The 23,685-nt window shown below is 40.5% G+C and overlaps 1 protein-coding gene and 1 long non-coding RNA gene across 4 annotated transcripts in view; one reads left to right on the forward strand and one right to left on the reverse strand.

Moving 5' to 3' along the window:
- On the reverse strand, window positions 1-8,004 carry F2RL1 (F2R like trypsin receptor 1). Of its 2 annotated transcripts, XM_068667605.1 has the most exons (3): window positions 7,977-8,004; window positions 7,814-7,891; window positions 1-1,901 (listed from the first exon to the last, which is right to left on the reverse strand). In XM_068667605.1, exons 1-3 carry the CDS (start codon window positions 7,987-7,989, stop codon window positions 796-798), a joined length of 1,197 nt encoding a protein of 398 aa, XP_068523706.1. In that variant the 5' UTR covers window positions 7,990-8,004; the 3' UTR covers window positions 1-795. The 2 variants fall into 2 exon arrangements, with proteins under 2 accessions (XP_068523706.1, XP_068523707.1); XM_068667606.1 differs by lacking the exons at window positions 7,814-7,891; window positions 7,977-8,004 and adding an exon at window positions 6,510-6,802.
- The window catches only part of LOC137848476 (uncharacterized), a 25,628-nt gene continuing 8,743 nt past the window's right edge, over window positions 6,801-23,685 (forward strand). For both annotated transcript variants that reach the window (XR_011091373.1, XR_011091374.1), the window contains exon 1: window positions 6,801-7,129. This is a non-coding gene — a long non-coding RNA (uncharacterized lncRNA). The remainder of the gene's footprint in view (window positions 7,130-23,685) is intronic.

A 23,685-nucleotide genomic window follows, 5' to 3' on the forward strand; every position in this document is an offset into this window, starting at 1 on the left:
TATTATAAAAAAATCATATTAGATATCTTAAAAAATACAATACATTATATAAAAATCAAACCTATTCATAAAATTTTGTTAAACAGACCCATTTAAGACCAGGTTCTCATGATTATTAAGTAACCGTATATAATCTCAACATCTCAACTAACATTTAATTTAGTTCAGTGCTAGCTGATAACAATTTCAGCTGGTCAACTCAAAAAGATAACCCTACCAGGCTACTACCAAGTTAGTATTTACAACATGGAAATTTTAAAAATACAATAAGATTACATTATACTTAAGATAATAAGCACTCATGTTGCTGGACCCCCACCAAGACGGTGGAACAGATTCTCCTTTCCTTCTTGCTACTGATTCAAAAAACATTCAGTGTAAGCATGTACACAGTGCAAGGTCCTACACAAACAATATGTTTAATATATTACAGTTAAAGCCAAACAAAACAGATTTCTCTGTTACTTAAATATACTAGAAACTCTAAATAACATTCCAGTGACATTTGCCTTTTTGGCAGCTTCAATATTGAACAAAAACTTCTTCAACCACAACACTTCAAGGTGAGCAGCACTTCTGCAAAGCATCAGAAATGTCATTATTTGTTTTCCCAGCATGGTTGGAAGATTTATCTGCTTGACATTTCTATAAAGGAAAAGCAGCTCCCAGTTCTGAAATCTAGGCTTCAGTGTGAGTCAAAAAGCAAAGGTGTTCTTCAAACTGTAATACAAAATAAATTTATTGTCTTCCTTTCAACACCAGTAGTAAGAGTTCAATTTTCTTCTAGGACTAAACTCAGTAGGTTGATTCAGTGGTACCATTTGAGTTTGAAGAGTAAGAAATGGATTTCTTGGTGTGTCTATTTGATGAGAGAGAAACTTGCATCCTCCGCGTAGTTCGCACGCTTCGGCAAAGAAGAGCATATCTAAGATTGCCTCTGAAGTCCTTTGAAATATAGTAATAGACGAATGGATCGATACAACTGTTCAGAGTAGAAAGACACAGTGCAGTTATGTATGACGCATACAGATGGCTTTGGCTGTGTTTTTTGAGGAGTAAATAGTGCACAATAAGCAGCACATTGCTAGGTGTAAAACAGATGAGGTACATTGACAGGACAACAATAATGAGTTTGATTGCTCTTTTTCGTTTCTTCCCATTGCTTATATCTGAGATGGAAGCATTCAGAGTCTTAATCATTAGTATGTAAGCAACAGCAGTGACGAGAGCTGGGATTAGAAAGAGTCCAATCGCAAGTGAGAGAAAGTAATTGAACATGACGTTAGCCAAAACGTTTTCAGGCAACACATCATGGCAGGTAGTGATGTTAAGATCTGAAATATATACTGTCTGATTAACAAGATACAATGGAATGGTGCCCAGTAAAATCAGTATCCAGATAGCAAGGGAGATGCCCAGAGCAATTTCAGACTTCTTTCTTGAGTTCACTATGGGGTTCACTACAACCCAATACCTTTGCACACTGAGACATGTCATAAAAAGAATGGAGCAGTACATATTTCCATAGAAAAATCCAACAAGCACTTTGCAGAGACCTTCACCGAATAGCCAGTTATTGCCATTTACATGGTATGCAATCTTCAGTGGGAACCATACAACAAAGAGAAGGTCTGCGAATGCCAAGTTAACCATATAAATCACAGCAGGATGTTTCTTCTTTGTTCTGAAAAAAAAGACCCAAATGGCCATGGCATTGCTTGGCAAACCAATGATAAAGACAATGACATACACAATGGGAAGAAAAACTGTGGTCAGCTTTCCTGTAAGAACTTTTGCTGCAAAGTCATCCACTTTGTAGGACTCCCCAGAGGCATTATTTGCATTTGTAACTTTCTGGCCCACAAAACTTCTTCCTTTTGGCTTGATGGTTACACTTTTCACTAGAAAAAAAAATAAATTGAGAAGTCACTGTTACTGAAGTACAAATATAACTACTTTTTTTTTTAAATAAAGTAGACAACATGATTTACACTGAAGAATTAAAGAGAGTCTTGTGAGCACAAAAATGAGACTGCTTTTCAAATACTTGACAATTTTTCTTCCCTTCATTTTAGTTTACTACCCAAAATACACTTATATTCATATTTAATGGTTGTGTATCAGCAACCAGAATGCTTTTCTGCCTCACCAGTAATATAAAAATACATTATTGAAATGACTGTCAGGTGTTCCTACCATCTGAACAGTTAAAACAAAATTGTTCAAGTAACCCAGGGGCACGATTATCTTTTTTCATGGCACTGCCAGATTACTCAAATGCTAGGATTTCTAGAACTTTCCAGCATGCTTGCAGTATATCTGCAGTAGAAGTTTCCTTGGCCTTAAACTGATGATGAAAAGTTGAGCTCAAACCCAGCTGTGCATTAAAGATAGCATGCTGTCCTCAGTCAGACCAGCTAGAACTGAAACAGTCAGAATGCAGAGCAGGAAGCTATGCTCAAGTGACCTCTGAAGAAAGATGTCTATTACACCGTATCTGAAGTAAAACATGAACAGACTAACTTTAAGCATGAAGGTGCAACAGGGCCGGTCATCTGTCGTGTCCTTCCAATTCACAGATAAGATGGTCAAGCAATCTCTACTATTTCTACTCGCACCACTAGATCAGTAGAGCTGCCAGACATGGTTGCTGGAAAGCAACATTGTACTCAGGCAGATAGATAGGACAAGAACAATGGTTTTAAATTAAAAGAGGGGTGATTTAGGTTAGATATTAGGAGGAAATTCTTCACTCAGAAGGTGGTAAGGCACTGGAACAAGTTGCCCAGAGAAGCTGTGGATGTCCCATCCCTGGAGGTGTTAAAGACGAGGTTGGATGGGGCTTTGAGCAACCTGGTCTAGTGGGTAGCATCCCTGTATGCATGACAGGGGGTTGGAACTGGATGGTTTTAAGGTCCCTTCCAACACAAGCTGTTCTGTGATTCTATGGTTGCTTCTTACACCAGAAAGCTATCACTTCAGGTTTTGTTCTACCTCTTTGGATGCCACATGAACCTGTAAACCATATAGGCAAGCCAGACATTCCTGACTGCTCCGTCTTGTATGACAGCCTTCAGATGGCTCAGTCCAGAGACCCCTGCCACAATACCTCCGATACACAACACAGTCCTCCTGTACAGACAAGTTAAACTGCACAGATACTGTCAAAGAATTCACTCTGTTCTAAAAAGTCACATGTCCACCAAGCTAAACTCAATGGACATGGCACACGATTGTTTGTAAGAGTAGATAAATCTTATCACAAAATCTATAAATATTTGTGAATAATTTTAGCCACTCTGTCCCCACCCCACCCCCCAAAACAAACAAACAAAAAAAACAAACAAAACCACACCAACCAAAACAGCAACATCAAAAAACAGTATAAAGAATTTTATTGAGCACGCAGGTCTGTGTTTAATATGCCATGAAGAGTGTTGAAGGACGGTGCCTTTGTCTTTCAACAAATAGTAGTTTTGATACAATTCCAGCATGGAATAAATTAGAATAACACCTTACATTTTAAAGTAGGCACTGGAACAGGCTCCCCAGGGAAGGGGGCATGGCACTGAGCTTGATAGAGTTCAAGAAGAGCTTGGACAATAGTTTTAGACCCACAGTCTTTTTTTTTTTTTTTTATTTAGGGTGTTGGACTCGATGATCCATGTGGGTCCCTTACAATTCAGATATTCTATGATTCTATGAATGTATAAGTCAAGTGTTATCGTACAATAAATAAATAAACACACAAGTATGTGTGTTTTCTACAATAGATTGCCAAAAGAAGCACAACTCTAGATAGCTGTTCAAGTTAGTACTACAAACGCCTGATGTACAGTATTAGGGTCCTGCCTAGGCTTAGTGACCTCTTAAGAAAGAGGTACAGAAATATGACATATATTGGTGTTTTGAGTTTTGAATTAAGTTACCCTAGCTCTACTTAACAAGGGTTTGTCAAGTTCAAGGCACAGGCAGGCTTCACTGGAAGACTGTGGTGGAAGAAAGCTCTTTGCAAGTGCAATGACATGGACTTCTTCAGTCTCTGTGCAGTCTACCACAAAGATTTGTATATATTTTTGCCAGGACTGTTCTGCTGATAAAATCAACTGCAATTACAAATATTCATTTTGACCTATTTGTGGTATAATTACAAAATGGCAGAATCATACAAATCCTGCTCTCAGGTCTTCAAGTCATATGATTATGTCAGTAATGTCTTTAAGGACTGTAAACTTTGCTTGCATATTACAGAATAACCAGGTCCCTAACCTGAGGTGTAAATAGAAAAATAGAGAATCAGCATAGCTCATTGAGGCATTAGATATAAATGGTAAAAAGTTAAGTAATACTTCTTTCCCCAGGTTGGCTGAGAAAGGTCTCAGAGTGCTCAGATCCTTTACTACAAGCTAACAGTAGTTCTCCGAGTACAACAATAAAGCTTAGCTTAGCACTGTGCAGGTGTATATCAACAAGTAGTTTACCATATCAAACTGCAGTCTTACTATTCATATTCCACTCAAAAGACTTAAACATTTTGTGACCAGATACAAAAACAATGTTTTGCCATTGGTGTTCGTAGGCTGGGTGGAAGGAAATAAGCATAGTCTCAAAAAAAAAAATAGTGTGTTAGTGTGTCACAAAAGAACAAGAGTGATATGAAATAAAGTAGACTGAAAGACACATGACCCACAAACAGGACTTGGTATTGCTAGAGTGACAGAACAAAGTTTTCCTTACTATTTATTCTATTTTTGAAGGCATGATCAAATTAAGCATATGATTTATGATTATATGATTTCAGACACCAAGTTTTGCTTTTATTCTTACTTGAAGGATATGTTTCAGTTTTGGCCTCAAAATTTCTGACTGCAGATACTGGGCAGTTTTTGTTAGCCCAGCTGGCATGCATACAGGGAGACTGTTTCAGTATCCTGTTTCTCTTTGTAGTTAACACTCCCTCCCAGAGCAACCAATCCTTTGTTAGGTATGTGCATTTTCTACATCCTTTCTTACTCTTTCTCTGCTTGCTGTTTTCCATAACAATTGAGTTTTTTGTTGTTGTTTTTTTTTTTTTTTCTTTTTCTTTTTTTCTTCCAAGAACAGTTTCACCCTGCCTGACTCACATACAGAGAATGCAGTTAATTTGCTAATCTGCCCACAGGAAAAGCTTACTTGGCATCATGGGGACAAACACTCTCTCCCACAAGAAGACCGTTTCAACATTGCTAGCTTTGCTATTTGTCCAGAAGATATAAACCTGCACAACAAACGAAGGATGATGTCTGCCCTGCAGCACAGAGTATCTAAAACGTCTTAGGTCATGGTGGCAGTACTCACCCACACAGGACTAAGGTTAAGGTTCTTGGTCATACAGCAAAGATTCACCACAACCCTACAAGGGCCTTAGCCTGTTTGAAAACTGTCACGTCCCCTGACTTGCAGTGCATCTACCTTGTCTGGGAGGGGAATACCTTTTCCAGCTCATCTCACTTCTCAACACCAGAAGATCAAGCAACCTGATAAAACATTTAAGCAGACTACTTTTTCCACCCCAAGTAGATATTGTCCCCTTTACAGCTTACGCTTGCCCTGGTCAGATAGCTGAGATACCAAGAGGCAATCTGGTATCACCAACTCTGCTCTACCACAAAATTTGCACCTAACGGCTCACTGATTTTTGCTGCCTTAAGATTTTAAGGACGCTATGATCCATTTGTAACAACCTACAGTAGTTCTAGACAGCACAAATAGCGATGCAAAATACACCGCACAATAGAACAAAATAAAATATCTGATACTGTCATGCACTGGTTTGATCATGCAGGTGATAACCACGTATTAAACACCTAGTGTCTATTTGCTGAGAAAAAAGGAACTACCAGAAGCTTGGTTTCAATATTTACATAGTCCTTACGCATAAACTTTTACTATGTAAGTAGGCACAGGGGAACTAATGCAGAGAGGCACGGTGCAAAGTGCACAGATACGGTAATGGGATTTGGAGTCTTTGCTATAAAAAGGTAGCAAAACATGAACTGTAGGGCAGTGAAATTTGAATGTCTTTTCTTCCTTCCTTCCTTTTTTTTTTTTAAACAGTATTTGCTTTCAGAAAGTAATAAAAAACAACAAAGATAAGAATTAAGATTTTTTTAAAAAGGAATAAAAAATGGGTTGTCTTTTCAGAACCGGATTTTTTTCTTCCGGTTCTGAAAAGCCAGGATTTTATTTTATTTTAACATTGTTAACACTTAAGCACGCCTCCAGGCTCGTTACTGGGGACCAGGCAGGCACGGCAGCACCTGACACTGGCGAAGCCCCGCTCGGAGCCGCCAGGCGTCCAGGAGCGCTGCTCGGGGCTCCCCGCACCCCGCTCCCCGAGGCGATCCAGCCCCACAGCCTCACCCTGCGCCCCGCCGTCCCCCTCCGCCGCAGCACCGGCGCTCCCCCAGCCCTGCCGCGGGGCTCCGGTGCCCGCAGCGGGGCACCCCGCCCGGCGCTGCCCCGCTCACCTGAGGGCGTGACGGCTTCCAGCAGGGCGCTGAGCAGCAGCAGCTGCAGCAGCAGCAGCAGCAGGCACAGCCCGCGGCGCCCAGCCATCGTCCCTCCCGCCGCGCTCCGGCCGCCGCTGTCCTGCCCCGTCCCGCACGCACGACCAGTTTCGCCTGATACCTGAGCGAGGAGGGGGCGGAGGGCGCGGCCGGAGCGGTACCGGCAGGGCAGGGCAGGGCAGCACCGCCCCTCGGGGCTCGGCGGGGCGGCACCTAAAATGGCGGGGGCGAGCCCCGCCGCGGGGGGCGCGGAATCCGTCTCAGGATGGCTGCGGGTCGTGCCTCGCCTCGCGGCTGCTGCCTGAGGGTTCAGCCCTCTCTCCTTCCTCAGTCCGCCCTCCGACGGCTACCTGAGCCCGGTCGCAGGGTGGGGAGGCGAGGCTGTCTTCCGTGGCAGGTGCCTGACGAGGAGTCCTGCCCGTACCCTCAGCTTGGCCAGCCCACGGGGCTGCTTTTGAGGTTTTAAAGTTTTGGGTGGTGTGGCCCTCAGTGGCTGTGGAGTCTCCTGCGGTGCTAGAGTTCACATTGGTGTACATCTGGTTAGCCGTCATGCACGGCATACCTGGTGCCCGACAGGCCAGGTGAAGTAATAGGCTGCGTGTGCGGTGTGACGTCTTCGGGGTGCGATGCCCTGAAGTGAAGGTGTCTGAGGTTTAGGGAGGGGGAAGTCCCCCCAGATCACCTGTGTTGAGTGCTCCATATATGGGTTTTATTGTGCTTCTGTAATGCTGTTTGTTTGTTTGTTGAGTTTGTATTAGAAGAGTAGCAAAGTGCATGTTTAGTTAACGTTTTTATGAAGTCATAGCCAGTGATACGTTGCTTGACCTGCTACTAACCGGAAGGCTGGGGTAGTTTTACTCAGGTGGCGGCCGAGCTCTCCACCACAACCACTCTCTTGCTCCCCCTCCTCAAAGGGAAAGGGGGAGAAAATACAGTGAAAAGTGCTCAAGGGTTGAGATAAGGATAGGGAGATCACTCAACAACTATCATGACGGGCAAAAAAGGCTCAGAGTGGGGAGATTAGCAGTTTTATTGCCTATTACTAACAAGCTAGAGAAGTGAGAAAGGAAGGACAGAAACTAAAAACACCTTCCCCCCATCCACCCTCTACCATCTTCTCCACCTGAGCAGCCTGGGGGAATGGGTATTGTGGTCAGTCCATAACGCTCTCCACTGCTCCTTCACTGCCCCTGCTCCGGGTGGGTCCCTCCCATGGTGTGGGGGGTGGGAGCACCTGGAGCACCTCCTCCCCCTCCTTCACTGACCTTGGGGTCTGCAGGGCTGGTCCTCACTCTCACAGCAGCTGTTGTGCAGTAATTTTCTTTTTTTCTTCTTTCTTAAACCTGCTTTTGCAGAGGCACGAACAACATCACTTGTTGGCTCAGCTCTGGGCAGCAGCAGGTCCCTTTGGAGCCAGCTGAAACTGACCCTTTTCTAACATGGGGCAGCTTCTAGATTCTTCTCACAGAAGCCACCCCTGCAGCCTTCTGCTACCAAAAGCTTGCCACATAAACCCACTACAGACTGTCATGATTTTTGCTGAACTTTGCCTTGGAGGGAGCTGGTTGGGAATAGGGATGTGCTAGTGAGGACTGGGTCTAAGGGGGTGTTTCTTTGGGACAGTGTTACTCTTGCTGACTCAAAGTATTCCTTTGTGATTGCCAAGTTTCAAACCATTTTTTATTGTAATGTCAAATGAAAAAAAAGGTAGGAAAATGTGTAATGTTTGCTTAACCTATTACATTTTTGGTACTGTATGGGTAACCCACCACAAGAAAGAGATACTTTCATTATCAACCTCTCTTAGGCTCAGGGAGCATCAAGTTTATTTTTGCAAATACTTATTTCAAGAGTAATACAACTGAATGGAATGCAATGCCAGAAGAGTTTTCAATTTATATACATAAACATGAATTTTAAGAGTGTTTTTGGATTTGTAAATATAAGGCGTGCAAGTTGCCAAATTCCAAAATTAAAACATATTCAGCTCTAATTCACACCTCTAGACAGGTAAGTGGCTTTTGAGTTACAGCAGTAGTTTCCCATCTCCCTTGGTTAGTCTGCAGAATGCTCAGTGTTCAGTTGGTAATAAATGTGTTGCTTCTTTCTTTCTTTCTGTCTTTCTTTCTTTCTTTCTTTCTTTCTTGTGTATTATGCATGTGCTCTGTTCTATGCTGCTCTAAAGACAGAACTGTTCTTTTTGTCTACTGTGATGCTCATGAGGTCTGACGAGTGTGGGAAGTCTGCATTATTCTCATTTCACAGACAGATAATGGGGTATAGAGAGAGTAAGATAAATGTGCTTGGAAGTTTTGGCTGTCTGGGTTGAGCTCTAGGGCTTCTCTTTTTTGAGTTCTTTGTTATAAGTCATTCCTTACTGAAAGCATGATTTTTTTCTTATTTGTCATCACTCACAGCACCTGTTGGTTCCTATGTGTCATCCACCCAGCTAAGTCTGCTTACAGACTTCTCATCTTAGTTTCAGCCCCCCTGCTGAACACCAGGAAAGTCATAGCCCAACCCTCCAGACTTCCTCCCTGTCTCCTTTCTCACTTGCAGTGCTTTTTTATTTACTTTGCCATTACAGACTGCTTCATGGGTACTTAGTATCCTGCTCCTAATCACCTTGTCAAATGAGCTGTAGTCTTCCCAGCTGTTTTTCTAATCTAATCTCCCTTTCAAACAGGCATGTACATATGCACTGGTTTCTATTTTCTAGTGTTTTCCCTCTCAGACCTGAAGTACGAAGGAGTATTCAGTCATTCTTTCATTGTCTGCTCTATCCAGTCTCTCCTGCTGTCTGCCATCACCCAGTCCCAGTTTTCACTGTCCATTTTCTCTTGGTTTACTCTTTCCAGTCTGACTCTTTGTCCCCTAATCCAGCAGAGAGCCTGAATTTGGTAACAGATCTCTGGACTGAGAACAAGAGAGAAAAGAATACACGGCTGTCACTAAGCAAAATCTGCCTCTCCCATGATGGGTCAGAGCTGCAGCTGGAGAAGCTCCATGGCTCTGTGTAGAAGCAAGTACCATTGCCTGTGCGTCTTCTGGAAATGCAACTTTCAGCTTAGCCTCTGTGTGGAAGGAAAAGAAGCTAACAGAAGTTTATAGCTTGACTAGGTGTTCATGGGAGTTTCAGAAACATGTAATTGACATAAAGATCAACTTTCAAAATCTCATGAGATTCACAAGTAATTTAAAATATTAAATACATTAATATATATATATTATAATAAATAATTATATATATATATATAATATATATTGAAAATATTAAATATATATAATAAGTTATAGAGCAATGTCAGGTAGCTTTAGTGTTGGAGAATTCTCAACTTGCCTTTCAACAAACTAGTGGTCATGGGCACTTTAAAATGTAGTTTCTAGTGCTTGATCTATGTGTGGCTAGCAAGGTATTTGTTCTGGTTTTGTTCTACTTATTTACATTTATCTAAAAGTCAGTGTTCCTAGTTAACATCTTCAGCAGGCATAACAAATTCTAGGAAGATTACCAATTTGTAGGCTACTATTTAGTTCTCACTCATGTATAGCAGAAAGTGTATAGTAGAAAATAGACATATTTTTGCCATTATTCAAATTGCCTCTTCAAATCACCTCTTCACCTATTCAAACCACCAAAAGAAGAAAAGTACGCAACTCTAGGTTTTTATTAGGACCCAAGGGAATGGCTTGAAGCTGTGACAGGGGAGGTTCAGACTGGATATCAGGAAAAGGTTCATCACCAAGAGGGTAGTCAGGCACTGGAAGAGGCTCCTGAGGGAAGTGGTCATGACACTGAGCTGCTGGAGTTCAAGATGTGGACAATGCTCTGAAACACATGATCTGACGTTTTGTGGGTTATTTTTGTTGATCTGTTGGGGACCAAGGAGTTGGACTCGATGGTCTGTGTGGGTCCCTTCCAACACAGATATTCTACAATTAAACCTCAGTCCTCTATTACAAACCAGTACTTTTTATTTTTTTACTGCTATACAGTTTTCTGCTACATATACAAATACATATATTTATATGCATCCATATACATAGCATTATATACATATATGTGTTATGTATACCTATTTTCTGCTAGAAATATGAGTTAGGGCGAATCAACTTGCCACTTTATACAGCTGATTAAGGGAGCTTTGAACACATGCATTACTTGTGCTATAGCAGTGTTTGTTCTTAAAGCATATTCAAAATGACAAAAAGGAAAGTCACCAGCAGCTAGTAACTCCATGCTCTACCAATGGTTGGTTGGGGCATGTTATCAGGAAAGTTTTGTGCATCTTTAGGCAAAAGGCATAACTGACAATGTGCTCTCACTCTCTTTCTGAGTATCTGCTGCATGTGGTGTTACACAGTTCACCATGGCAGATCTGGAGGGGGCTTACTGTTTTGCAGGGCTTCTGAGTCTTACACCTTACATCTGTAATTCATTTTTAATGTGATAATCCCAAAGATGTGTTATTTTCTCATACATACTTGGTACCCCTTTATTAACTGAGAAGTGGATGTGTCTTCATTGCAAGGTAATTGTCAGTACTAGTACAGTTGCTTGTGCTAGGATAAAGGGATGGGAACACTTTCAGTATACAGAGCTGGGTTTCCGTGCTTGGGTTACCCTTTGGGCTTCTGAATTTGGTCAGCCAGTGTGTTTTTTAGTGTATGGTTTACTGTAATCCAGTCCTGTGTCTGTTTGGGGGAAAAAGGTAAAGGATGACTATTTGTGCCATATGCGTTACAAAAATATATGGATTGTTTTATTTAATTATTCAGGTGCAAAAGAATTTTTTTTTGGAAGGGAGAGGAAATAAAAATCTCCTAACTTTAAAAATCAGTATGTCTTGCAGTGATGGCACAAGCACTTAAAAATATGCTTCAAATTGTGCAGCTGTGCCAGGGTTCAAGGAGGGAGGTTGAAGTTTGGTTTGAATAAAAGAATGAGAATAATTTTATTTTGGAAACTTCTGTACAGTGATGTTCTCTATCCTTCTTCCTTGTTTCTTATTCCCCAAATGTCAAAAACTGTTATCTTAAGCAGTCTGTCACCCCCTTCCCCTCCTCCTTTTTTTTTTTTTTTTTCCTTTTAGAGCCTTTGAATAGGTCTTGGAGTATTTCCTGCTCAGTTCTTGTCAGCCTTACTGGCAATTTTATAGGGTTCTGCACAATGGTTGTCACACATGTCTTTGACACTCTGTGTGTGTCCACCCAGGATCCTAGAAAATGAGAGCAACAGCTGTATATTGTTTTTATTTCTCTGGTAGCAAAGGTCCATTTAATTTAACTCTGTAGGAATTCACTTGCACTGCCTTTAGTACATTTACCCGAAGATCTTTGCAATTTTAGGAAATTCTATCCATGGTAAATGTGTGTTTGATGAGCTTGCTATGGTGGTGTTAGTCCTGTGTATGACAGTACGGATGGCATATTAATTTATGGCATTTGGGTCTCATTGTTTTGGAGGAAGGGATAGGTAGTATGGATTATTTAAGGTGTTCCATTAATAGTTATTGTGTGTCTTCCTGATGTCTCTAACCTGCTGTAAGCAGTATTCTGTGGCTCCTGTTCACAGTAACCTTGTAGTAATAAAGGACATCCAAAGTAAACAGAACAGTTTGGTCTAAGCAGAATACAAAGCACACAAAATACTTCTGCACTTGTTTTGGCACTTGCTTACCCTTTGGTACATCTGCCTTCAAGTGTGCTTACAGATGTATTTAAAAAAAAAAAAAAGCTGGAAAAAATCAACAAAATCAAGCAAACAAGCAGTTGAAAATTAAGAAACGCTATAATGTCAGTTTCTTGTACATTCCTGATTCAATATACTTGTGCATATGTACTTTGAAATGAGTTTAATTATAACATTACATACAGTCTCTTCTATGGTGCACTGCATGGAGTATGTGCTCATGAAAAAGCAGGTAATCTCAAGTAGTTATACCTCTGTTCACAGGTACACGTATACTCAAGGTACCAGCATGTAGCTGGTACTGACCTATTACGCTACTACGGCTGTAAACTGGAGAAGTATTCTCCCTGCATAGATAGGAATTCAGAGAAAGGTGTGTGCAGACTGCCTGCAGCTCGTCAGTGCAGCCACTGGTTCTCATGTCTGGCATGTCTACTGCCTTTCTGTTACCTGCACTAAGTGAAACAATGGTTTATTATTCAGCTTAGGGTGGAAAAAAAAGTAACAGCTCAACATAAAGCAACATTGTTAATTGTGTTGGCATGTTTGTTGGCATGGGTGCTACTGTGCCCTTTGTAATAGCCAGCCACTCTTGCAGGTGGCACAATAGCATGCCACCTGCAAGCAGACACTGATAAATGAATTTGCACCAACACTTGGGATTAAAAATAAGGTCAGCCTTATGACAATTGAAACAAGGTTATTAAAGAGCTATATGCTTAGAGAGGCAACCGATTTGCAGTAGAAATAAAATGGGGAAGGATGTGGCAGAAAATTAATCTCAATGTTAATCATGCTGAACTAGATAGGTATTTTCCATGTCTTTCTATTTCAGAACCCCATTGGTGCATCTTGCATAGGAGGTTTATTGATGGCTTATCAGAAATGTTTTTGTTGATACTATAGATCTATTCAAACACCAAATTACTTTTAAGAAAGGATCTTTTTAAAGATCATTAACCATTACCGTTATAATGTATCACTTTACTGATTAATTATGTAACTGAAAATGTTGCAAGCATTATGAAAAATCTTAAAAGCCCATTTCTACTCACTGTATTCCTTTTAGTAATGTAGTGAAACCATGTCAGTTCCAAGGGACTGTTCTTGTCATGAACTCTAAGCTAAATCTTTGTGGCAATAGGAAAAGATTGCAAAATTGCAAAATGATGAGTATAATGAAGTGTTAACCCTGTGCACTAGGAAGAGTTAAAGCCTCCTCAGATCATCTCCAGGTTTTCATCCTGGAAAGTAATTTTAAATGAATATACATAGACTGAACTGAGGAGGAGTTTTGCATGCATACTTTCTTTTGCATACATGCTTCCTTTATTTTATGTGCATTTTCCTTTCAGTTGGGCTGCTATTTGTACATACTAGTTTGTAAAACTTTTTTGAAGGGCATTGACAGATAACTTCAGCATGGGTCTGTTACAATTCTTGTCTAATCCATCTACATCTGCACTAGGAAGAATACAGGGTAGAGTGTATAAAATAATAATTCCTCCTAAAATGATCCGAATTATTGCAATGAATCACAAACTCAATGAGAGTCAGAAGTGTTGTTGTGCAGAAAATTGTGTTTCTGTCTAATATATATGAAGAAATTCCTTCTTTGTTCAGCACTAGTAAGTTGTTTGTTGAAGGATATTTTCAGCTCAGTCCACACGTTCTGTAAAGAAAACTGAATGAAGTCCAGAGAATATGTGAACAATTAGAAATATTTGAAAAATGTTTGGGGCATTTTTTTTTCCCTAAAGGAGGTCACAGGCAGACATGATGACATATTCAAGTATGTTCAAGGCTGGTACATATTTTCAGTGCTCACTGGGTTGACTGAAAAGGTAGCAGAGTTAGACAATAAGAAAAAGTTTCTAACAATTGCCACTAGTTGTATTCAGCTTGTATTTCCTAGGGAGTCACTGGTAATTTCCTGGGCAGTGGCAATTTTAAGTTGGTTTACACAAACAGAAATAATGTAGGTATGTAGAGTTCATCCTGACAGGAGATAGGTGAAGCTTCACCTACTTCTTGAGTAATTCTTCCAGTTACTCTTCACCTACCTTGAATAATTCTTCTAGTCCAGTCATTGGTGCAACGTCCCTAACAGAATAAAACCCAGTCCTTTATTACACTGACCTCAGTCATCTTACTCTTGTTGGGCCTCTGAGTGCAGTAAGATTTCACATGATATTGTACGTTGTGAGTCAAGTTGTGGTCTTACATTCATGTGCCTCTGTTCAACAGCAGATGCTGTTCAAATACTATCCAGGCCCTCTCTTATCTGATTCTAGATTGGGAAGAGTTCAGATTCTCAGGTCACACTCATCATTTCTGAGCAATCATGACTCAGGCAATAGCAAAGTGTCCTGCTGAGTTGTTTTTATTTTTTTAATTATTATTATTTTTAGTTTTAATTTTTATTTTATTTATTTACACTGGAGAGACAAGCTTATACAAGCCTTTCTGCATTTTTCTTCCCCAACCACACAGAGAAGACAGCAGTGTTGTGGCCAACTGACCCATCAGCCCAGAGGGGAAATTTTAAAGCATCCTCTTATGGCACTGGGGACTAAACCCACATCTGTGCTTTATGAGTCTGAGATAAAACACATGGAGAGGGTGACATTGACCTACAGACCTGGTCACCTTCAAAAAGCAACATTAAGCTCTCAGAGATTTGGCAGCTAACTGGATCGCAGCCAGACTTTGGAAAGTGAGGAGACAGCCCAAAATGTGGGAGGGGATCTGCAGGAAGTCAGTGCTGCCAGAAATTTCAGTCTTTCTCTGGCAAGAAAGAGCTTTATAAGAAACTAATCCTATGTACAAAACAGATGTCATCATAGTTGTCTGGGACTTACCCCTCAAGGGGTAAGCAGGAAACTGGTTGATTTATAGTTGGTGCTTTTCCTTCTTTTGCATATAGAACATAGATGTCTGAAAAAGCAAGTGCTTATTCGGGTACTAAAGGAATACTTTGTGTTTTCCCCTCACTTCCTGGGAAGTGAGGTTAAAAGTTTAAATAAATAATTCTTCATATAAGTGATGTGATTAAAAACAATCTCTAAGGGTTGATCCTTCTGCATGTGTTGACCTAATCCAGGTTGGGAGAATGCTGTACAGGAAAACTGGAATACGACATGCTCTTCTGGTTTTATCATGACCTTTTTGAACTGATTCCTTTCCTGCCTTGTAGGCATATATCTCAGAATTAGTAATCTGTAGCAAGTATAACCCACAGCAGAAGTAACCTACAGATATGCTAATGTAGTTACTAGCCTGACCATTACCTTCTCTACTGCCTTTGGTTGTTTGCATTCTCTCTCCTTATGCTGCCAGCCTGCAGAATGACATTACTTGCCTGATGCATCTGCATTCACTGGCCCTTAATGTTTCACAGTTCAGTAGAAACATGCATATTTTTCTAGTGTTTTTCTTCTGCTAGCACACAGTTACTACTCCTCATGTTACAATCCCCAGAACACTTTCAAAAGAGGAATTTTTTCTAGCTCACTTTTAGCAAAGGCATGCCAATAGAAAGAGAATTCACAAATCAAGGTAAAAAGGAATGTTTTGTGAGTGGTGACCTGGAAATGCATTTTTTTTCCCTCAAGATCCCCTTGTTTGTTGAGAGCTTTCCAGAGCTCCACCATACTGTTCAATGCTTAAGTAGATTCATGACAAACTTACAGAGGAGGAAAGTAGAAGTGGACACACAGGGATATGTGGAGGAAGAGTCATATCAGGAAGAATACTCAGACATGGGGAAAGAGGAGAATATAATGACTGAGACTTCAGAAGCTGGCTACCTTTATTTGTCTAAAGGTAAATCAGCCATCAAAAGAGGGAGCGACACTCCCAGCTTCATAGTCCCACCCCCACCCCTGTGCCAATGATGTTTTTTTTTTTGACTCGAGATAAATAGGAAAGCACTTTCCAATTCAAGAGCTAGGAAAATGCTAACTAATCCAAAAGAAGTGTAGTGGTAATGAATAGCAGTCCTGCTTCCCAGGGGATCAGAACTGCTATGAAAGAGACAGAACAGCACATGTAAGGGACAGTGAGGCTCCACAGCGAAAATGCCAACCACTCTTTGTGAAAGAAGGTAGCAACATTCTACAGAAAAGGGAGGAGATAAAAGCATTCAACAGCAGGTGAGGGGGTCTCCAAACTGTCTATGCAACCATTCTTGCAGGTCATTGAAATAAAGTGTCATGACCTGCACAACAAGTTAAAGCTGTAGGTATGCTCCAGCAAAGCTGTTGTCAGTAAAAGGCAGGTTGTGCTTTCACACATGCTGAACTGCGGAAGTGAAATGGCATCAGGATCTGAGCTGTGATTTGGCCCTTGGATCTTGCCTGCTCCAGTTTCAGGTATTGGTTTCAATTACCTCAGCTTTATGGACATTATGTAAACACTTTGGTGTAGATAACGCCTGGGACAGCATTTGGAGGGATGGACTCTGGCTGAAAATTGTTAATGGCTCCCTAGGAATTTAGGACCTCCCCAAGCAGTAATGCCATTCTCAGTTGTAAGAGGGTGCCAGGATTCAGTATCCAAGAAATTAATGGCAACTGTCAGATATTGCCTGTGCCATTAAATGCTTGCTAATACTGTCTAATCAGAGTGTCTTTTTAGATTCCAATTAATATTTACAAAAAAACAAAGTGGAAATGAATTCTGAGAGCTTTACAGGAAGTTTCATTGGCAAGCTTTTAGTTCAGAACAGATGGACATTTGACATTCACTCAGAACAGTGCTGACTGATGTCAAAACTATATGATTTTTTCCAGCATTGGAACTGTTCTCCAGACTTAAAAACAAAACTTCCAGATCTGAAAACCCTCTAATACTAAATGTCTGTGAATCAATGATTAGCTAATCAATTTTCTATTTTTAGGACCTGTCTGAGTCTTCCATGAAAATCAATATTTATAATGACCAAAAAAAGTAGTTAATACTTTGAGATGACTAAATGATTTGCTGAATCATAATATTATTTTCCTAAATAGGAAAGGGAACTGAATCTAACATGTGCAGCATCTATCATTTGTTATTCTGTATTCTCTGAAGTTTGTTACGCTGCTAGTCTGAATTGCACTGTAACTTGCATATGTGAAATATAGTATATTAACCATATTTCCTGACTAGTTGTACATGCCTTCCTTGTAACAAAACAACATATTTATTAACCTCTGACTATGAATTCCACTTAGAGCATTTGACTTGGCAATTCAGCTGATCTGTCAGTATCTGTGATATTTTTTGGTGTCTCATCGTGTTTTATTACTATGCTCTTAATTTGCGAGTGATTTTAAATTAGATATTAAAAAGAATGACCTGCAAAATTACAACATTTATAGTAGTTATGACAGTGAAATATTACAATGGCATTCTGGTAGGATTAAGGGTGAAAAGCATAAATACTTGTAAGTTCATAGCTTTCTCTTTTCTCAGCACGTGTGTGGACTTGCACTGTTCCACTCCTCCCTGGTTCTGCTGGCCCATACATCCTGAAGCCCCACAGGGGCCCTGGGAAATGAATTCAATCAGAGGCGGAATTTTGCCAGGATCAGTCCTCCAGTCTGTTGTTTTCGTGCCTGTGTTGGCATAAAAGAGGGAGTGTTTCAGAGACATGCACAAATGTCCAAGGGCACTGAGAGGTCAGGCAGTTCATGTGGCTGCTGTCCTGGCTTACAACAATTTAAGCAGTATGTAAAATTAGCATTCAAGAGGCCACATTGCAAGTAAAAAGAAATAATTACTGTTTTGGGATTGCCTTGTTTGGCAGGGACTAGTATTTTGTCTGTTGCAGTTTTATGCTGATAAATTAAACAGAAGGAAGTTAAGCAATAAACATACGTGCCTCTTAACTTAAATCCTGTTCAATCTAGTTTTAACTTCTACATCTGGGAATAATAGATGATGTGTGCAGTCACATTTAAAATTTAGGCTCTGACAAATTCCAACAATATTTATGGTACATCTTTGAAAATGTTGAGTAACTTCTGGATGATGTTACTCAAAAAAAAGCTGACACAGGAGGCATTAACTCTTGAATATGAAATAAAAGCAATGCCGTGGTGGGTCAGGACTGGCCGTTTGCAACCTCTGCCAGTACAGAACTAGAGGCTGGGGCCATCTACTCAAATACTGACAGCCAGCTCCAAACATATTGTGCAGAGAACAACCTGCAGGTAGGAAATCTGTGGAGCTCTTTGCCAAAGGATACTGGAGATACAAGAGATTTCCATAAGTTCCTGGGAAGATGTGGATGGCATCCAGGCCAGAGGGACTTTCTTTGAATAGTGTGGTCATTTGCCTTAGTTTTGAGGCATTTTGATATAAAAAGGATGTGTCTGTCTGTCTGGTTTTGAGCATATTTGGTCTTTTCATAGTTTCAGTGACCCATCCCTCCAGCTTCAGCAAATGCTGTTCCACCATAGTTCAAGTGGTTTATAAATTGCTTTTTGTGAATTCCTGTGATCATTGTCACTGAGGTGAAAGGGTACTGCTTTTGTACTGCTTAGGATATTTGTTAAGAAGCACAGAGATAGGGAACATTTTTGTAATTATTTTATCAGCATGGTTGTGGTCTGTTTATAAGCAAAGAACAACGTCCAAAATGAAGTAAGTTTAATGGAAAAAGTACGCTGGCTGGCCAGGACTCCAGAAAACCTTTTGCAAACTGCCCTTGCTAAGAAAGGACGTGAGCAGGAGATCTACACGGCAATGCTGAGTCACATGCTGCCCACACAGCCATCCAGCTGTTCTCACGTTGTTTGTTCAGCAGAGCAGGAACCTGTCTCATCTCCTCCAGCTTTTCAGCCCACCTCCCACTGTCTGCACAACTTGGTGAAAGCCACAAACTCCTTATCAGATCCAATGCAGTCATTTGGCCTGAACTTTAGGACCACCATGCTACCCACCCCTCAAAAAAAAGCTGTCATTTAAAACACAGCTATAATTATTATGCAGGTTTAGTGATATTTGTTATTCTATTTAGCTGAAACTTGTCAAACATCTAAACTACGGCTATGTAGTAGTCTCATGGAAGCATTCTCACAGTTAGCATCTAAATCCTTAGTCAACATGTGCTTAGAAATGTGGGGAACAGAATGGATAAGGATTGCAAGTGATTGACTACACGTGCACAGAGACCATTTTCACCCTTAGCATTTTGTGAAGGGCCATGATAGGAGGAAAAAGATTCTCCTTTCAGCCTTGCTGCAGCTTCTGAATCCTACTTTCTGTCTCTGCCCAGATTTCCTTTAGGGGTGGCAGGATTGTACACAATACTGTACCTAGCAGTCCTGCTCTGATCTTCTGAGCACAGCATGGCAATACAGGAGCCCACTGCAAACACTGGGCTATTGCTGAAAGGCACAGAATGAAGACACCTTTCCTTTTTCTGCTCTGTGTCTGTGATGCACAAGGTGGAAGCAAGATTTGGATTGTCTGATAAAGCTCCCTGTTCTGGCTCTTTCTGAGTGAGAAGCTATTTTTCTCCCCCTCCATCTCCAGCTCCCAGCTGAGTATTGCTTTGGCTGAGAGCTCAGGAGCCTGAGCTCCCTGCCTCAGAGGATGTTGTCCCACTTTGCCACTTGTCCCTCTGGCTGTTCTTTGGCTCAGGGGTTTCAGTCAGATGCCTTCACTCACGTTGTGTTAAAACATGTCCTATGTAGTAATTGCCTGTGCATTACTCAGCTAGGGAAATATCAGGGTGGTCACTTGCTCTACGTGATCAAGGTGTGGAGGTGTTTCAGCCTGGGTCACCCTGTTGCCCCTGACCCATGAAATCACCCCACAACCCAAGAGTATGTGAGCAAAAACTTTAATATGCAGAAGTTATATGTAACACCCTGCCTGATGTGCAGAATGTGAATTTGTCAATCCCTCATCCCCTCCACATTTTACAATACAGTTAACAGTTTTACCATAAAGAATGTGATCAACATAGTCCTCTGGCTGTTGTAGAATTTTTTGTTTGTTTGTTTGCTTGTTTTTCAAAATGGTATAAAATGCTGAAGTGCAAGCGTGCTTATATTTTAATTGCATGGAAATTCTGCATGGCTGTTGAAAGCACTCAGTGTATTAACTATCATTGATGGGCTTGATGGAAAATTAATTAGGAGCACAGGGGTACGAATTAAGAAATCTAAATGTTTCACAAATATTTGATCAGTGAAATCTATATTCATAGAATTTCAAAGGTTAATGCCCCATATCTGATTCAACATTTCAGTTGGTGATGACAGCTTCAATGCTATCCTTCTTTTGTGAATTGCTTCATTTTCTGCAAAATGAAGCACAAGGCTCTTCTACCTAATTTTTGTCTACTGCAATACCAGGGATTCAAACCAAGGAAAATTTTGGAGTTTATTCTCTCTACTGTGTTTAGGTTTGTTTATAGGTTGGCAGAAAATCTGGTTGAGCTGGTTTTTCTATGATGGAGTCATTCCTGTATTATGTTTCCTGAGTTGGTGAAAGATTTCCTTTTTTATAAAATGCATATCATAGCCTACCCACAAAAATAATTGAAATGGGATTAAATTACCTCTACTTACAGAGATAAATTACACTTAAAGTATTTAATTAAATACTTGGTACAGGTCGTAGGAGTCTACAATGAAGTATTGTATGAAGTTTTGAAGGATTTATGGAAGGTAATTAGGTGGCGGTTCATGATGAAGACCTCTATCAAAGAGCTAAAAATCATGATATCTGGCTTCAGATCTCTTACAAGGAGGGGAGTAGGCAGGAGGCAGCCCCAGCCAACTCAGACATGAACACTTGTAACCTCTCAGTGAACCCCAGAAGCAGTCTATCCAAAAACAGTTTCCTTTTGGCCTTATTGGGAGTTGTTTGTATCCTCTTGTGGAATAGGAGAGGTCGGCGTGATTTGTACAAGTGGAGCCTGGGGACAATGTGTCTCTGTCTCTGCTCTGACATCCCAGGTCCAGAGTGAACACAAAAACAACAAAACGGGGGAAAAAAAATCTCTACTTTTGAGTGGTATTCATGCAGCTACCCAATGGCTGCCAGCAATGCCAAGGAACTCTGTTCAGAGCAAGGATACAGCCTGCCCCACGTGACAGATGTCAGATACCTAACACAGAAAACCCTGGTTCAGCTTTGCATTACTGGCTGTGGCAAAACTAAGCTCTTCATCACTCTCAGCCTGCTTCCAAAAAGAAAACCTATGCAGAATGAGTAGGAAGAGGAGCAGTTTTTTTAACCAGGACTTCAAGGATTGTGAAGAGCTGGGATCAATGTGTAAAGGATTTTCAGGCCTTAATACCTCCTTATCCTAACACAGTGCTCCTATCTCCAAGGTAAGAGATACTGAAATCCCTGGATGTTTTCATTTTCTCTCAGGGAAACTATTGCTCTTGATATACTTAAGTGTTCATTGACATACTAGCACCTCTCATCCTACTTATTAACAGTGACAAGGCAGGATATGACCAAACACTACAAGATCTTAAAAAATGTGGCATAAAAGTGCTGAGGGAAGATCTGTGCATTGCTTTCAACCTCCTGAGTGCCTTCAGTGCTGAAGTGAACAATTAACGTATAGCAAAACTCTGCAAGATTTTTGGGTTCATGCCTAGTAGGTACTCAGGAGCAACACACGCCTCTATTCTGTCACTGACTTTGTAACAGAATGGCTCTTACCACAACCCCACAGCAGGAGCAGCCTGTCTTAGAGTACTTGATTATGGAGCTGTAAAATAATGCACTTTTTTTTTTCTTCTCCTTCATTTGTGCTTGATAGTTCATTGCTTTTTAATGAGTATGTATTCTCTCTATTTTTTTTTTTAAGTCTCTCCTTTTTGCTTCCAAAACACTACCATGTACCAGGCAATTGGAAAAGAAAAAAACAAATCCACATCTGCTGAAAAATAAACAGTGGTAACAGTGTGCCTATATTCAAGAGTTTAAAGAATGTGCTGGGTGTCCCTGCTCAGTCTCATACTGCTTTACAAGTAATAAGCATCACCTTTTCATTTATTGTTTGTAGCTGGAGTCACTAGAGCAGACACCAATTCATTTAAGGGATTTTCATTTCCTCTGGGAAGGTAACGACTTTCACAATTTTAAAACAAAAACTGGATTTTCATGTAACTAAGTCCAGCATTAAAAAGGAAATAATACATAATTATTACAATCCTCATAATAAATCCTCTTTGATGGCAATTATCAGTTCTTCAGGTCAAGGATTGCCTTGTGGCTTACTCAATGTTTTTCCTTGAGTTTTCTGGGTGCTATCAAAACACACATTCAGCTCACCATAAGGAAGAAAAGAAAACAGCCTGAAGTGAAGAAATGAGGAGGTTGCCTGGTGTGATGCCAGTGCTGTGCCAGTGCCAACCCTGAGTTGTTGACACAGAGCTCACAGTGCACAGAAGGCAACCGGGAAATGTGCTGCTGGGTACACCTTTCTTCTCTGATCCCCACCCACCTGTAAGTATTCCCGTGATGGTAAAATGGGTCAGGTGATACTATGAAGTATTTTCCCTGCTGCAGGATTCCTTCTTCCTTCCTCCCTGGACAGTATTGGAGGCCTTGGGGTCTCTTAGTTTGCCCAGTAAACCTGTACCCAAATACACCATCAGTGTCTTCTGTTGATTTTCAGCAGTCAAATATATCTAAACTATCAAAGTTAGGTTGTTCTCTTATTTATATTTGTACATTCTCAGTTTTAACTCAGCTAATATTAGCTAATGTTATTCCTCAGAATGATTTCTTATCTCAATATTTGTGTCATAATGAAAGTAAGGTTCCAGTTGATGCTAGCAGATAGATGCCATCATCTGGAGCTCATCAATCTGAAGCTCTCAATTAATCATAATCACTTTAGAAATAGGTATTAAGGACCTGGCTAATGGGAATTTTAGCTATTAACTCCCAAGGGATGAAAATATCACATTTGATCTTTCTTGAGGTTGGACTTCAATAATGTTGAGGCTTGTGGATTAGGTGACACATACTGTAGCTATTAATTGGTTTCAAAAGGCTTAAAAAGTCTATATTTTTGTGCTTAAATTGGAAGAAAATTATCTCAAAGTACTTTACAAAATAAAACTGCCAACTTTCAGATCATCCAAGAAAAACGCACGATACTAAATCCTGATATGTGACATAAAGAAAACTGATGAATTAGTTTGGGAAATTAAAATGTATCTCATTTCATCATGTGCTTTACTAGTGACCAGTTATGACTGGAATTTAAAAAAAAAAAAAAAAAAGACAACTAAAAAAATTCAGTCTTTTGAATTTGGCTGGGGACCATAATCCTGTAAGTAGTACTTATTTTATTGAAAGGACCAAAAAAGGAAAAGTATGAACAGTAACTTAGTGACTTCAGTTTATGTACCCAGCCCCCTGAACACTCTATTGCCCTCCCAGTTTGAACAAAAGGACAGATGTCTGTCTTCTAGT

The sequence above is a fragment of the Anas acuta genome, chromosome Z (assembly GCF_963932015.1).
Source record: "Anas acuta chromosome Z, bAnaAcu1.1, whole genome shotgun sequence".
NCBI lineage: Eukaryota > Metazoa > Chordata > Aves > Anseriformes > Anatidae > Anas > Anas acuta.